We start from the raw sequence: 12,826 nt of genomic DNA on the forward strand, positions 1-12,826 counted from the left end.
ACCTTTCATTTGTACATGGCCAACATGTGAGATATGCATTCTCTCCTCCATGATCTTTGAATAAATACTCAACACCATGAACCTGCTGTGACCGTTACTTTATTTGATTTTTTGATTTTGGCTCCTTAGATCCAATGAAGGGAAATCTTAATGCTAAATTCTGTTTAATAACCATTTCACATTCTAACTGTGTCCCAGTTTATTTCCTGTTGCAATGTACGTGAATGATATGAGCTGACATCTATTTATATTCTGATTGTTGTCTAATTAATGGAAGCAGAAAACATGGTAGTTTCTCATTTAAACACTAAAAGGCCATGTTGCAGTTGTACTTAAACAATAAGCAACCTTTGTTGCCAGGTTGTGGAAAAGTCCTTTTGGCTTGTGTTTATCCCCCTCCAGAATGACACTTCTCACACTCCAATGGACCTTGTGGAAAAGCGCTCCATAGAATGTGAACAAAACTCCATCCATGTATTGACAATTTAATTAATGATATTGTTAATTAACATTTACTCCTGCAGACTTGATGAAGTTGTTATAAAAACTCAATATTAATGTCCTATTGACACCTATAATTACAGATGACTTTGGCTGATAATTTATCAGAAAGTGAGAAATCCATAAAGGATTTATTAACCAATTAAGTAAATAGCTGCAAAATATAAACCCTCTACAAAGAGTTTCTTATGTTACTGTAATTTCTACAGTTTATTTTCCTTTAAAATACTTTGTGGTAATGTTTTATTGCATAGCATTAAAGCGCAGCAGCTATGTCAGCCAATGAAGAGTTATATAATATTGTATGATTAGAATACAGCCGATTATGCCTTTATGTCAAAATAGGCATTCATTGTTATTCGAGATGAACATTTTAAAGATCTGTTTGTCATACCAGATTAGCTAGATTTGAATTAGCAGGATCCTTTGGTGGTTAAAATAAACCTGGATTATTTAAACCTCCACAGTGAGGTCAGACGTCAGCTCTTATACTAAAAGGCACTGCCCCATTCCTCAAACACGGCTTACTTTATCCGGTTTAACATGATTTTAGCCAGCTAAAATGACCCTGATAATTCTTATTCAGCTAACCTTGGTCTTCTGCCAATAAACTACATTTTAGGAAGGATTTGTTGCCTTGACATCTCAAAATCTATTTTAAGACTGGTTTGAACAGCAGGAAAATGTGTGTCCAATCCCCAAAAATGAGATCAAGCCGACTGTTATCCACTGCACCATCCTGCTATCCTGAATGTGCTGCATGTTCATCTGCTACATAGCCGCTAACTTTGTAAAACCTCATTCAGTATTTACGACTGTGTGGCATTGATTCTGTTATGTAATACCACATAGGCTTAAAATGGGATGTCGACGAGGCTGCATGTTACTGTTAAAATTAAAGGTTTTAGTATGCTGTCCCGGTCTAAAATTAGAAACCTAAATCCTCTCTCCACCCAAACACCATAACAGACAATAGCCTCAAGTCAAATCTACTTATTTTAGATATTTCATCTGGGTGCATTTTTTAATCTTCCACCCTACTCATGGACGGATTATGATTCAATGGGCCCCTGGGCACATACATGCAAAAGACCACCTGTTCTACATATGAGCAAGACACAGACTTAATAGTGGTTTAGCATTTTTATTTTTTTGAGCCTTTGTAGTTGTAACACATCTCTCTGGGGTTTTGTCTTTGTAGTCTTTTTGTAGTCGTTTTGAGTCTTTTTGTAGTTGTTCTGTGTGTCTTTGTAGTTTGTCTTTGTAGTTGTTCTGTGTGTCTTTGTAGTTGTTCTGTGTGTCTTTGTAGTTGTTAGTTGTTCTGTGTGTCTTTGTAATAATTTTGTAGTTTATTTGAGTCTCTTTGTAGTCGTGTGTATTTTTGTAGTCGTTTTGTGTCTCTTTGTGCAATATTCTTTGTGATCATCTCGAGTCTCTGCCATGCTGGCATGTTTCTCTTTGAGTGACATTTTGTAGATGAAGGCCGGGGGGGGCTGTAACTTTGAGTCCATGAGCCTGTGCCCGGTAAGCCCGTTGAGTAGTTCGTCCCTGGTCCTCCTACACCGGCATGCTGGGAAAACATTGTTTCCCCCCCCAGAAGAGAACAGATCCACCAAGCCACGGTCCTTTGACGTGTTTTTATTAATTTCACTTTGACATCAGTACAGAGACCACAAACTTTTTTTTCCTGTTTTCTTTTTTTTTGTTTTCTTCTTTTGTTCCTGCAACATCTTTCCCAAAGCTTCAAAAATCGGAACCAAAGTCATAGCTAATACAAAACAGAGCTGATGTTAGTGAACAACGTCTAGAAACCAGTATAGAGTCAAAAGCAAAACAAGACTCTCCAGAGACAAAAAAAAACAAAAAGTCAAACACACTCCTGCCACACACTCCCATACCTGATGAAAACACAGGGACAAACAGGAAAAGGAGAAAAGCAACATGCTGTGAGGGAACATATTTTATTCATGTTATATATTACACTCTAAAGAAATAAGCCAACTATGAATCTTAAAAGTAGTGATCTGTTTAGCCTTGGCAGCACACTAACACAGGTAACATGGCCTCTCCTGAACTAAAGTTAAAGGTGATGTGCATATGGAAAGCTAATTACCTTTCATAGCGCCACACTTCTGGGGTAAGGTCAGACTGACAGGTATCTGGTTAAACATTAAAAGGGTCAGTTCAAACTAAAACTGTTTCAGATTAAATTCAGTGTCTCTGAGATTCCCACCTCCAACACAAGACAGTGGATGTTAAAGGAATTTGCTCCTCACTGTGAACAGATTTCCTTGGAACTACATTCTAAAAGAAATAGTCCCTCAAAAAGTCAGAATTCAAAGCTCCGAGCACAACAAATGACATACCAAATGTAACTTTGGTTCTCTGAATTTTGGGTGACAGTCAGAGACGTGTATTCTTTGTTGTAATTTGGTTGAACTGACCCTTTAAATAAACCGAATAAATGTAAACCAAACATCTAAAGCAAAAGCGCTTCAATAGCTTGCGCGACGTTAAGCTTTTAGATGAAAATGACAACTTAAAGCTACAATATGCAACTTCTACACATTAAAATAAATAATCAGGATGCATAATAAACATTATCGGTCTCAGTGTTCAGACCTGATGCTCCCTCACACTTTCCGTCTGCTGCTTTAGCACCTTTACAGATGCTGCTCAGCTCAGCCTCAGGCGAGCTGACAAGTCACAGGGGGCCATAACCTGCCCAACTGAAGGGGTGTGGCTAAGAGCTAGCATCTCCAACAGAAACGTTGCATATTTTGGCTTTAACGCCCAGAGTCTAAATGAGACAGCATGCACGAGGGGTCAACCAAGACATCTGTGAGGCGATCACAGTGAGACGACGCACAGTGGAGGGCATGCATGGGGAGGAATGTTCCACCAGAGAAAACATTCAGTACACAGGCAGACGTAGTTGTTTGAGTAGTTACTGCTTTGAGAGGCTGTTGGCTATTCAGTATTGAGGGGACATTAACTCCGTGCAAACTTATTTTGGGGCACAAATAAAATGAACAGCAACACCAACATACTTGTCATTTCCTTCTATATATTCATCCCTTAAAAACAATAGGCAGACGTAGCAGTAGTGCTAACATATAACTATGGTTTTTTTTACTGAGTTCAAAAACACCATTGAAACAGTCACAAGTAATAATCATATTAAACAAAAGTCAGGGTCGAGAATATGATACAGCCTATATAAAGGGCGAGAATCTGTTTCCAGCTTACACTATGACATGCGCTTCATGGCTGTCAAATAAAAAGAACCAAGTGACAAACAGAGCTCTATAATAACCACTCCAAACCAAAACCGCGTCCATATATCCCCAGCTACACGCTTATATTAACATTGTACCCACTGTTTTGTTATACAAACCCCTAACCTCTAAACTCCCTCTAAGGTCACTGTATAGGTTTTCGTATGGAGTGTCAACTGCGCCAAAAATAGTTATAGCCTTAAAACAGTGTGGAATTATAAGACATTAATGCATTTTTAAAGACTATTACGAATTCAAATTGTTATACTTCAAAAGTATCAATTAGTTCAATTGATTATAATTTGATTGGGTTTTAAACTTTATTTCACTTACAAGCTTCTTTCTTTCAGCGCTGTAAAGCGTATCTCTCGGAGAAAGCTATAAAGTGAACTCTTAAAAACACTGTAAAAGTCAATATTTATTTTGGTGGCACACTCTATACTCCAGTTTTGAAAATCCGAACAGTTCAGCAGTAGATCTATTATTATTTAATTATTTTTTTTAAACACCAACAGCAAGCTGGGAAAACCTTTTTGAGATTTAAGGGTGTGATAACACATCTCTTAACTTATCCAACAATCAGGAATCATTTCTCAGGAGGCCTCAGAGACCTCCAGTTTTAAAATGATGAAGCTCAATGACACTTAACATAACTCTTACAATGCTGTTGTCAAGCTACTAGTGAGTCAAAGCAGCCGTCCTATAATTAATATTAATAATAGTAATAAGAATAATAAAAATTCAGAAGCGAATGTGAGACTTTGACAGAGTTAGGACTGCTGTAAGTGAGGGAACTTTCCTTTGATATAAAAAGCGAGGCTAACATGTGCCATACAGCAGAGAGAGCCTGTAGTTGTCTTAAGGTGTATATACATACAGAAAACTGTCCAGGAAATGCTTCTGATCAAGAGGGTGAACTAGACCAAATTATCACAGCTGGCTCAGTGTTCCAATCCTTTTATTTCAACCTGCTCAAGAGTTTAAAAAAAAATAAAAGTTCAGTGCATTGCAGATACTTACATACACAAGTGCCTGTAAGGTGAATGAAAACTAACTCAATAACAGGCCAATCAGCAACAGCAAACCCATTACCAGCCTCATATCTATCCAACAGCTGTAGAGCAAGAGAGCAGGATAAGACTAGATTACACCCAAACCATTGGTTTTATTATTAGATTTTTTTTACATTTTTACTTTTTCCATCTTAAATGATCCATTAACCGTCAGGGAAATGTGTGGTCTTAAAGTACAGACATTTGCTTTTTTTGTGACATTAGACAGCAATCATCCACCCCCTGCTCGCTGTACACGACTAAACCAGGTCATAGATTCAGTCTAGTTCACTCGACCCTGCCTCCATTCCCCTGTGGCGCACCCACAGACAGTGAGGGTCCGCCGCAGCGCTACGTCGCTTCCTCGCTATTGACACGCTTCCTGTCTGCACAGGCACAGTTCTTTTTTATGCTTGCAAGTTAAGCGGCGCAGTAGTTTTTTTGTTTGTTTGTTTTTTTACATTAAATATCGAGTAGCTCAGAGATGTTTCTACCTAGCAAGGTTCAGTGTAGTAGGGTGGTGATGGTTGATGGAGTAGGGAGGAGGAGTTAGACTGGGGCAGGGGGTTATCTCGAGAGGGGGGGTGGGAGAGGGTACGGGGGGGGGGGGGGAAACTAAGATAATGATGGCGATGAAGATGATGGTGACATGGAGGTTTCCAATTGGTGGGTTGATCATTCAGTTTTGCTGCGCTTCACAGCTCCCGGAAGTTTCTCTTGCAACCTGCGGGAGAAAAGCAAAACCGGTGTAAAACAATCTGGGAAGTGTAACACTCATACACACAGACACAGACACACACACACTGAGGATTAGATTCACTCACTTGGCCATTGTGGTGTTGACTTGAGTACGTATCACGTCGATGTACTGATCAACCTGGGTCTGGAAGCAGAAGAGACGAGAGAGAAGGTAAGAAGATGACTCTTATTCCTTCAAATAAGCAGAGGATTATTATTATTGAAGAGAAATCCGAAACAAAAGGTGAGAGAGAGTAGGGACTGAAAAGTTAGGTAAATACTTGAAACTCAGCATGGATAACAATAGAGTATTAAAACCTAAAAAACAATCCCCATGAGTACACGAGTCTTCACTCCATGTCAAAAAGTCAGTGACAGAACAGCTAGGAGAAACCAGCAATAAAGGAAAACAACCAAACTAAATCCAGTTCAAACATTTGATGAGTATAATCCCCTAAAAACACATTAAGTTCCTATTACGCATGACATGCGTCGACATGATGCTGACGGCCCCCCCCCCTTATTAGACCCCAGCAGTGGAATGACTTCATGTTCTCGGCAGCTGGACTCTGGACAGCAGCAAGAGGCAGAAAGCCTTTAGTGTCTGATGATGACTGGGAGTCATGCAGTGAGCTCACTGCCGTCCCAAACGATCGCTAACAACTGAAGTCATCGCTGCGCTCAGCCGGCCCGAGACTCAAAGCTTGTCATCCGATGTATTCGTCACGAAGCAGCGGGAACACGGGGTCGCACTCTCACCTTGTTCTTCTCGTAGACGGGAGGCACGGCGAAGAGGAGGATGTCGGCTGAAGAACACAGAGAGTGGACGTGTTAGGAACACAACGACATACTGTGCACGCTGTTATTTTACAGTACTGTGGCAGCCCTGCAACATGCATATGATATGCAAATATACATTTTGCTCACGTCTGTGAACACGAGTGGTGAGTTCTTTGGAGGACAAACCCATCATTGTGTGAAACATATTGGTAACTAATCCTGGAAATAAATAAATAAATAAATAGTCTTATTTGTACATTAAAAAAGGCATGAAGACCAATTTCATCATCATGTGTTATTTGCTAGGTTAAAATAAATGTATGTTAATCCGAATGCCTTTTTGTTTTGGGTATCGTCGCCCAGGTCTGAAACTAAAACTATAATATCATCCATCCATCGTCTACCGCTTATCCGGGATCGGGTCGCGGGGGCAGCAGCTCCAGTAAGGAACCCCAATCTTCCCTTCTCCGGGCCACATCCTCCAGCTCCGACTGGGGGATCCTGAGGCGTTCCCAGGCCAGTGAGGAGATATAATCTCTCCACCGAGTCCTGGGTCTTCCCCGGGGTCTCCTCCCAGCTGGACGTGCCTGGAACACCTCCCTAGGGAGGCGCCCAGGTGGCATCCTTACTAGATGCCCGAACCACCTCAACTGGCTCCTTTCAACGTGAAGGAGCAGCGGCTCTACTCCGAGTCTCTCACGGATGGCTGAGCTTCTCACCCTATCTCTAAGGGAGACGCCAGCCACCCGTCTGAGAAAACCCATTTCGGCCGCTTGTACCCGTGATCTTGTTCTTTCGGTCATGACCCAGCCTTCATGACCATAGGTGAGGGTAGGAACGAAGATCGAGAGCTTAGCCTTCTGGCTCAGCTCTCTTTTCGTCACAACGGTGCGGTAAAGTGACTGTAATACCGCCCCCGCTGCTCCGATTCTCCGGCCAATCTCTCGCTCCATTGTCCCCACTATAATATCAAAATTATTTTAATAGTATGATCTGTAACTTTTACAGACATGTTTTTTAAGGACTAGCAAGATATTATAGTATATATTACAGTAAGATATCAGTTGACTTTAGGATCCTTCAGCTGGTGCTCCACTTGAGAGAATAAAAGCTTTATAAAGAAACAGCAAAGTCTTTAGGTGAAGTCAAACAGTCGGACCACAGAAGAGCAAAGCATTAGTGGGAACTGTGCGTCCATCATGGGACAGTACAGCGAGGTTAGTTGGTCACCGCTTCTTATACAACCGTAGAGCTGCTGAGCCATCTCGTAAAGCCACCGCACAGCGCTCAGACCACCTCGCTAAATGAGCATGATGGCCTCGTTAAAACACCCGGGGCCATTTCTGTCTGCCATTAATATATATTTTGCTCTTCTTTAATATGTCATCGTGTATGTTTCTGTTAGAAAACCAATATCTAAATCTGTAGGCACTAGTAAGTCCTTATTTTCTTATGCAAGTGTCTGATACTGTTAATAGTATCCACCTTGTAAAATCCTATGAATAAACTGAAGCATTTCTTTGACCTATATTTTGTCCTTCCTGGTTTGTTCAAAGTTGCTTAGACCGGTTCAAGCTTTAAAAAAGAGGGGAAAAAACCAGCAACAAAAGGTGTGAAACAAGCGGAGAAATTCTGAACTAGGTTATACTCTGAAACTTGAATTAAAGAAATGGGAAAAATCTGCGTGAATTCAAACGTGTGGAAATGGAGGTTTATATTAAAAGGTGGTTGGTTGACCCGACCTGTGGTCTCAGTCTATTACAGATGATTCTGTTTGCAGTTTACAGTAAACAACAACATAGCAAACTATGTGAGCTGTAAGAATGTGTAGAAATGTACTGCTAAGGATCCACAATCTCTTAATAGGAGACTGTGAGGTGGTTTTCACTTAAAGCTTTTTATTTTGAATGTTGAACATGTGAGTGAATGTGTAACATTTTTTTTATATATAAATGTGATGCATGTGAATGTGGCATGACTCCTGGTTCCCACAGTACTTACCCAGGATGAGAATGGTGATTCCATTGAAGACAGCGCCTACGTAGGTGAACAGCCACATGACCACTGCCAGCTGTTGAGAGAACAACGACAAAGCCCGCAGGGTTAAGGGAGCTCAAGCATTTCTTGTATACAATCAAACTCATATTTTGGAGTAGCCGGGAGTTAAGACGTCACTGCTAAGATGGCGACGGCCGGAGCTTCATAACTGCTCTTCAGGAACTTTTATTCCTGTTGTTAGTCACTAATTATTTCCACTTACTTGCACTTTACATTTTCTGCAATCCCTTGTAAATTACAGACAATGACACTAAGCATGTCCTGTGTCAAATTAAAAGCCTCCCACAAAAAGCAATAGCAATGGATGTAGTTTTTCTCTGGAAATTAGGAATACCATTTATACACATTTGTTTAAAACGTGTTTAGAAAGTGTGCATGACTAATGATCATGACAGTGGTGAAGGCTTCTGGTGCTTTGTGCTGCTGATCCAACGCTCCTGTCAATCTCAGACACTGTTCTCAGTAGGATATGTGGACTAAATATTCTTGCTGCTTGGCTTGACGGTGAGATGGACAGCGGCTCTGCTCTGATGGCTGTTTGCTATAATCTGTCCAAGCACAACAAAAGTGAGACTTATTCCCCCCCCCCCCCCCCACACACACAATAAAAAGTATTGTGGAGTTCAGTCCTGGGATTAAATCTTGTCAGATGGTTTATGTAGCACTGCAACTGCAAGAGTTTACACTCATGAAACAAAAGCATCTTTCATACAGATCCCCACACACAGGTGTTTCATGCAGCCTGACACAGTGGCTGTGGACCGACTGAACTCGACTGTCAGCTCCACGTTTCTCCTGTTAAGATTCGTTGCATTTCTTTTTATAGGGAGGGACGACTTATGCCTTTACATTTCTTGGTTGTACATATTTATGCGACGCCTTGCACAGCTCTGCCACCTTTAACCTGAGCAAAGCTTTAAATCATTCTGAATAAGCCAAATAACCTGTGTGAGTGCGAAGGTTCTGACATTTGACAAGTCAACCTAACAACCTATAACATGTTTTCTCAACATGGTCACGTTTTCTAATTGACCAGACAAGCTTTAAAATGTAGCTGTAATGTCTCCTCCTCCTTTGTGAGGATTCATATTGTAATAACATGAAATCTCCCACCTCAAATATGTTTTCCCAGATGATTGGCTGCCTCTAGAGGCACAGTAGTAGATCACAGTGAGACTCGTGTGTGCGTGTCATGACAGCTGGCTAAACAGTGTCTCACGTTTAAATTGTAGCATTCCAAGCCATCTGTTTGGGTTATAATCTCTAAATAATTATCTGACAGTATGATCCTAACTACTGGGGTTTATTTCAACGATACAGATCAGATTCTAACTACAATGTGACAGATTTCTCCTTAGTGACGAGCTACTACGGCACGATCGGAGTTATAAAAAGGCTGCATCCCCGGAGAGGAGTCTTTGTGGGGCAGAGTGGGAACAGATTTCGCATTATAAGCAGAATAGATGATCAATACTGAGGATGACAGTGGGCAATGACTGAAGGTCAGAGCTGCTCACCTTTAGGGAGTCCACAAGGTCCTCGACCAGGAAGAGGCGGCTCATCTGCTTCAGGGCTCGGTTGATGTAGGTCAGACTGGCGTCCACGTGCTTGCGGAAAGTCTCTGGGGGGATGCTGACATCCTTATCTATCAGAGTTCTGCAGAGTGGGAGGAGGAGGAGGAGGAGGAGGAAGGTGAGCACAAAATGAGGCTAAGTGTCCGGGCCGAAAGTGCTGCAGGAAAACATGCATAACTAGTCTGTGGTGAAACGCTTCCGGGAGGAAACTAATAGGAGGCTTTCCTTCTTCTGAGTGGCTTAAACACAACGTTAAGAGGGGGGGTTTATCAAGAACAGTGGCTCAATGATTAACTTGGGAAAGACCGCAATTAAATATACCACTGACAGTCCAGTTAATTCAACCCTCCCGCATTTCTTTCATTATTTGTTTGTGTTGGTCATAGCTTTTATTTGGGACTGCCATTACCTAAAACTACTGGAAAACCTACAGTAAATATATTCCATTATCCCGCAGAGAGTTTAGAAAAGGACTTGCTGGATTCAGTTTCATACATGTGAGATTTATTATTGTGAGTTGATCATCTTTTCGAGAGAAAGTTATTTTAGGACATCACCTTGGACTATATGCATTAAGATTTAAGATAACATTCTTCACTGTCCTATTAATAATGTAAATAATAATAATAAACAGATGAATTCATAATGAAAAGAATCGTTAGTTGCAGTCATAGCTGGAGAATGTAATTACCCACTGGGTGAATCAAGGAAGTCACACAGCTTTCAATTCCATCTCATTACTCCAGATGTAAATAGAAACATTCCAGCTGCTCCGTGGTAGAATTGCACTATTTTTACACGAGTACATCCGTTGACTTTTTCTCTGTTTCTGTATTATTTGGAGGATTTAGTGTTGGGACTTTGAAGAGGAGCTGCGTTCTGAACCGGGCTCCACCATAAAAGTTGTTCTATAAATAAAAGGTGACATCGGGCAAAGCCATGCCTGCCCTCTACCATTCTGAAACTTGGTCGTGTACAGAGCTGCGTGTAGTAGAATAGTTTCAGACGAGACAGTGACAGGCGGCAACACGACTCAGGGAATTGAGTTATTGTATATCACAATGAATTTATGCTCCTTGTATTATTCCGTACAGACGGGTAAGATATTAAATCTTTTCGTGGGTAAATGTTTCGTTCTGGAGACTTTGCATCAGCACACGCAAAGCACATTCCAAGTATTACTGTTACCTCAGCTGCTATCTGCCTGTACATGAGTCTCATTTCTTTAAATTCAGAAGGAAAAAATGTGTTTTAAAAGAAATTACTGTAACTTTAAATCATCATTTCCATTATTTTGTGACTTTGGTGTTGCCATATCAACACTAAAAACTAACCAGTGATTTATTCTAATGCAAAATATAGACCAACAGTACATGGAGTTTGGTTCATACATTGATTTGGTCAGCCATGCTCTGATTCAGAGGTTGTTTTCACACAGATATACAGGCCTCATCAAATCTCCCAGGCAACAAGTGAGAAAAGTTCAACGTTTAGTATTATTGAATTTCTGGGCAATTTATTTGGTCTTACTTGAAGGGGTGTCCGTCGCTGGACTTCTGCACGGCCTGGACGACAGACTTGTAGATGCGGAAGGTGATGGTGACGCAGAGCAGGGCCAGCAGAAGGTAGGAAGCCACGCTGATGACGCTGAAGGCTGCCAGCGACAGCAGCATCAGCATGGACAGCCCAAACACCAAGCCCGACTTCTTGGGGTCTCGCCAATGGATCAGATCCTTAACTGCAGAGGTGGTTAGAGGGAGAGGGTTAGACGGGTATTGGTTTGCTCAGAAGTGCCCTACAATGAAGAACCGATTAGAAACCTTTTCAAAATAAAATCCTGGTTGCCTTTGCTGGTAAATAAAAGGCCCTTGTTATTTTGGAGGCAATAAATGCTAGTACAAATTACTTGCAACTGGTTGCTTAAATGGGAAAATATTGGTAACCGTCAAGAGATCAGCCAAGTCCTACTCTGCAACTCATCAAAAACACCTACTCGGCAACTCTGGCCCAATAAAACTATAACTAAGTAAGACTTATTGCTGTAGATGCCTGCTTCATGTTTGTATGCATATCCAGTGAGAAGTCGTGCATTCAGAAGGGATAGCCGAGGTGGTTATGTAATGCTGGGAAGGGTTGGCAAACACGTTATATTAGAACGAACACACACACACACACACACACACACACACTTCATAGGACAACAACTCCCATTAGTCAGAAATTTATGAAATCCAAAATCGAAAAGAAAGGTTGTTTTAGAGAACTTAGATCTCATATTTCAAGTGAGCAATCAAAAAGCCCAACTTTGAGAGTGGAATGCAGAGGGAATTTTAAGTCCCACAGATGTTTTCATGTTCCTGACTGTAAGCCGGGATTTTAAAGCAGGTAGAAGTTGATGTTAGAACTGTGCCAGAGATGTCTCATGAACAGTATGTAAATGTGGGTAAACAGAACATTAGAAACATCTTTCAATACAATGCAGCCCAATATAACCAACTACAGCCTCAAAACTGGCCAAATAATCAAAATGTTATGGAAATCACAATATGGACTAATGCTATATCCCATTCAACAAAATGTATTCTCAAGGACATTAAAATACTTTAGATTGCGGCTGCCTAAATGTTGTGCTGCTTACCAGAGCTGACCTTTGATGGAACAGAGATAGCTCAAAAAAGAAAAAGCTCTTGTGTAATATAAACCGCTCCACAAAAGATACATTGTTTACAGTCAGTTATAAGACTAGTACAAATAGTACAAATATTTGTCTTGAATAAACTTTAGACTCAATGTCTAGTTAGTGACAGAGCTAGTCTAACTAGCCCTGCGAGTGGTAACTACTTTA

General features: G+C 40.9%; 1 protein-coding gene across 3 annotated transcripts in view; it reads right to left on the bottom strand.

Moving 5' to 3' along the window:
• Nucleotides 1-2,123: 2,123 nt before the first annotated feature.
• The window catches only part of rtn3 (reticulon 3), a 28,492-nt gene continuing 17,789 nt past the window's right edge, over nt 2,124-12,826 (bottom strand). For all 3 annotated transcript variants that reach the window (XM_029454533.1, XM_029454531.1, XM_029454532.1), the window contains 6 exons: nt 11,512-11,719; nt 9,925-10,063; nt 8,351-8,420; nt 6,329-6,375; nt 5,656-5,714; nt 2,124-5,555 (listed from right to left, as the gene is read on the bottom strand). In XM_029454533.1, coding sequence (XP_029310393.1) covers nt 5,507-5,555; nt 5,656-5,714; nt 6,329-6,375; nt 8,351-8,420; nt 9,925-10,063; nt 11,512-11,719 — 572 coding nt within the window. In that variant the 3' untranslated portion in view covers nt 2,124-5,506. The remainder of the gene's footprint in view (nt 5,556-5,655; nt 5,715-6,328; nt 6,376-8,350; nt 8,421-9,924; nt 10,064-11,511; nt 11,720-12,826) is intronic.

This window comes from Cottoperca gobio, chromosome 18 (genome assembly GCF_900634415.1).
Source record: "Cottoperca gobio chromosome 18, fCotGob3.1, whole genome shotgun sequence".
Classification (NCBI taxonomy): domain Eukaryota; kingdom Metazoa; phylum Chordata; class Actinopteri; order Perciformes; family Bovichtidae; genus Cottoperca; species Cottoperca gobio.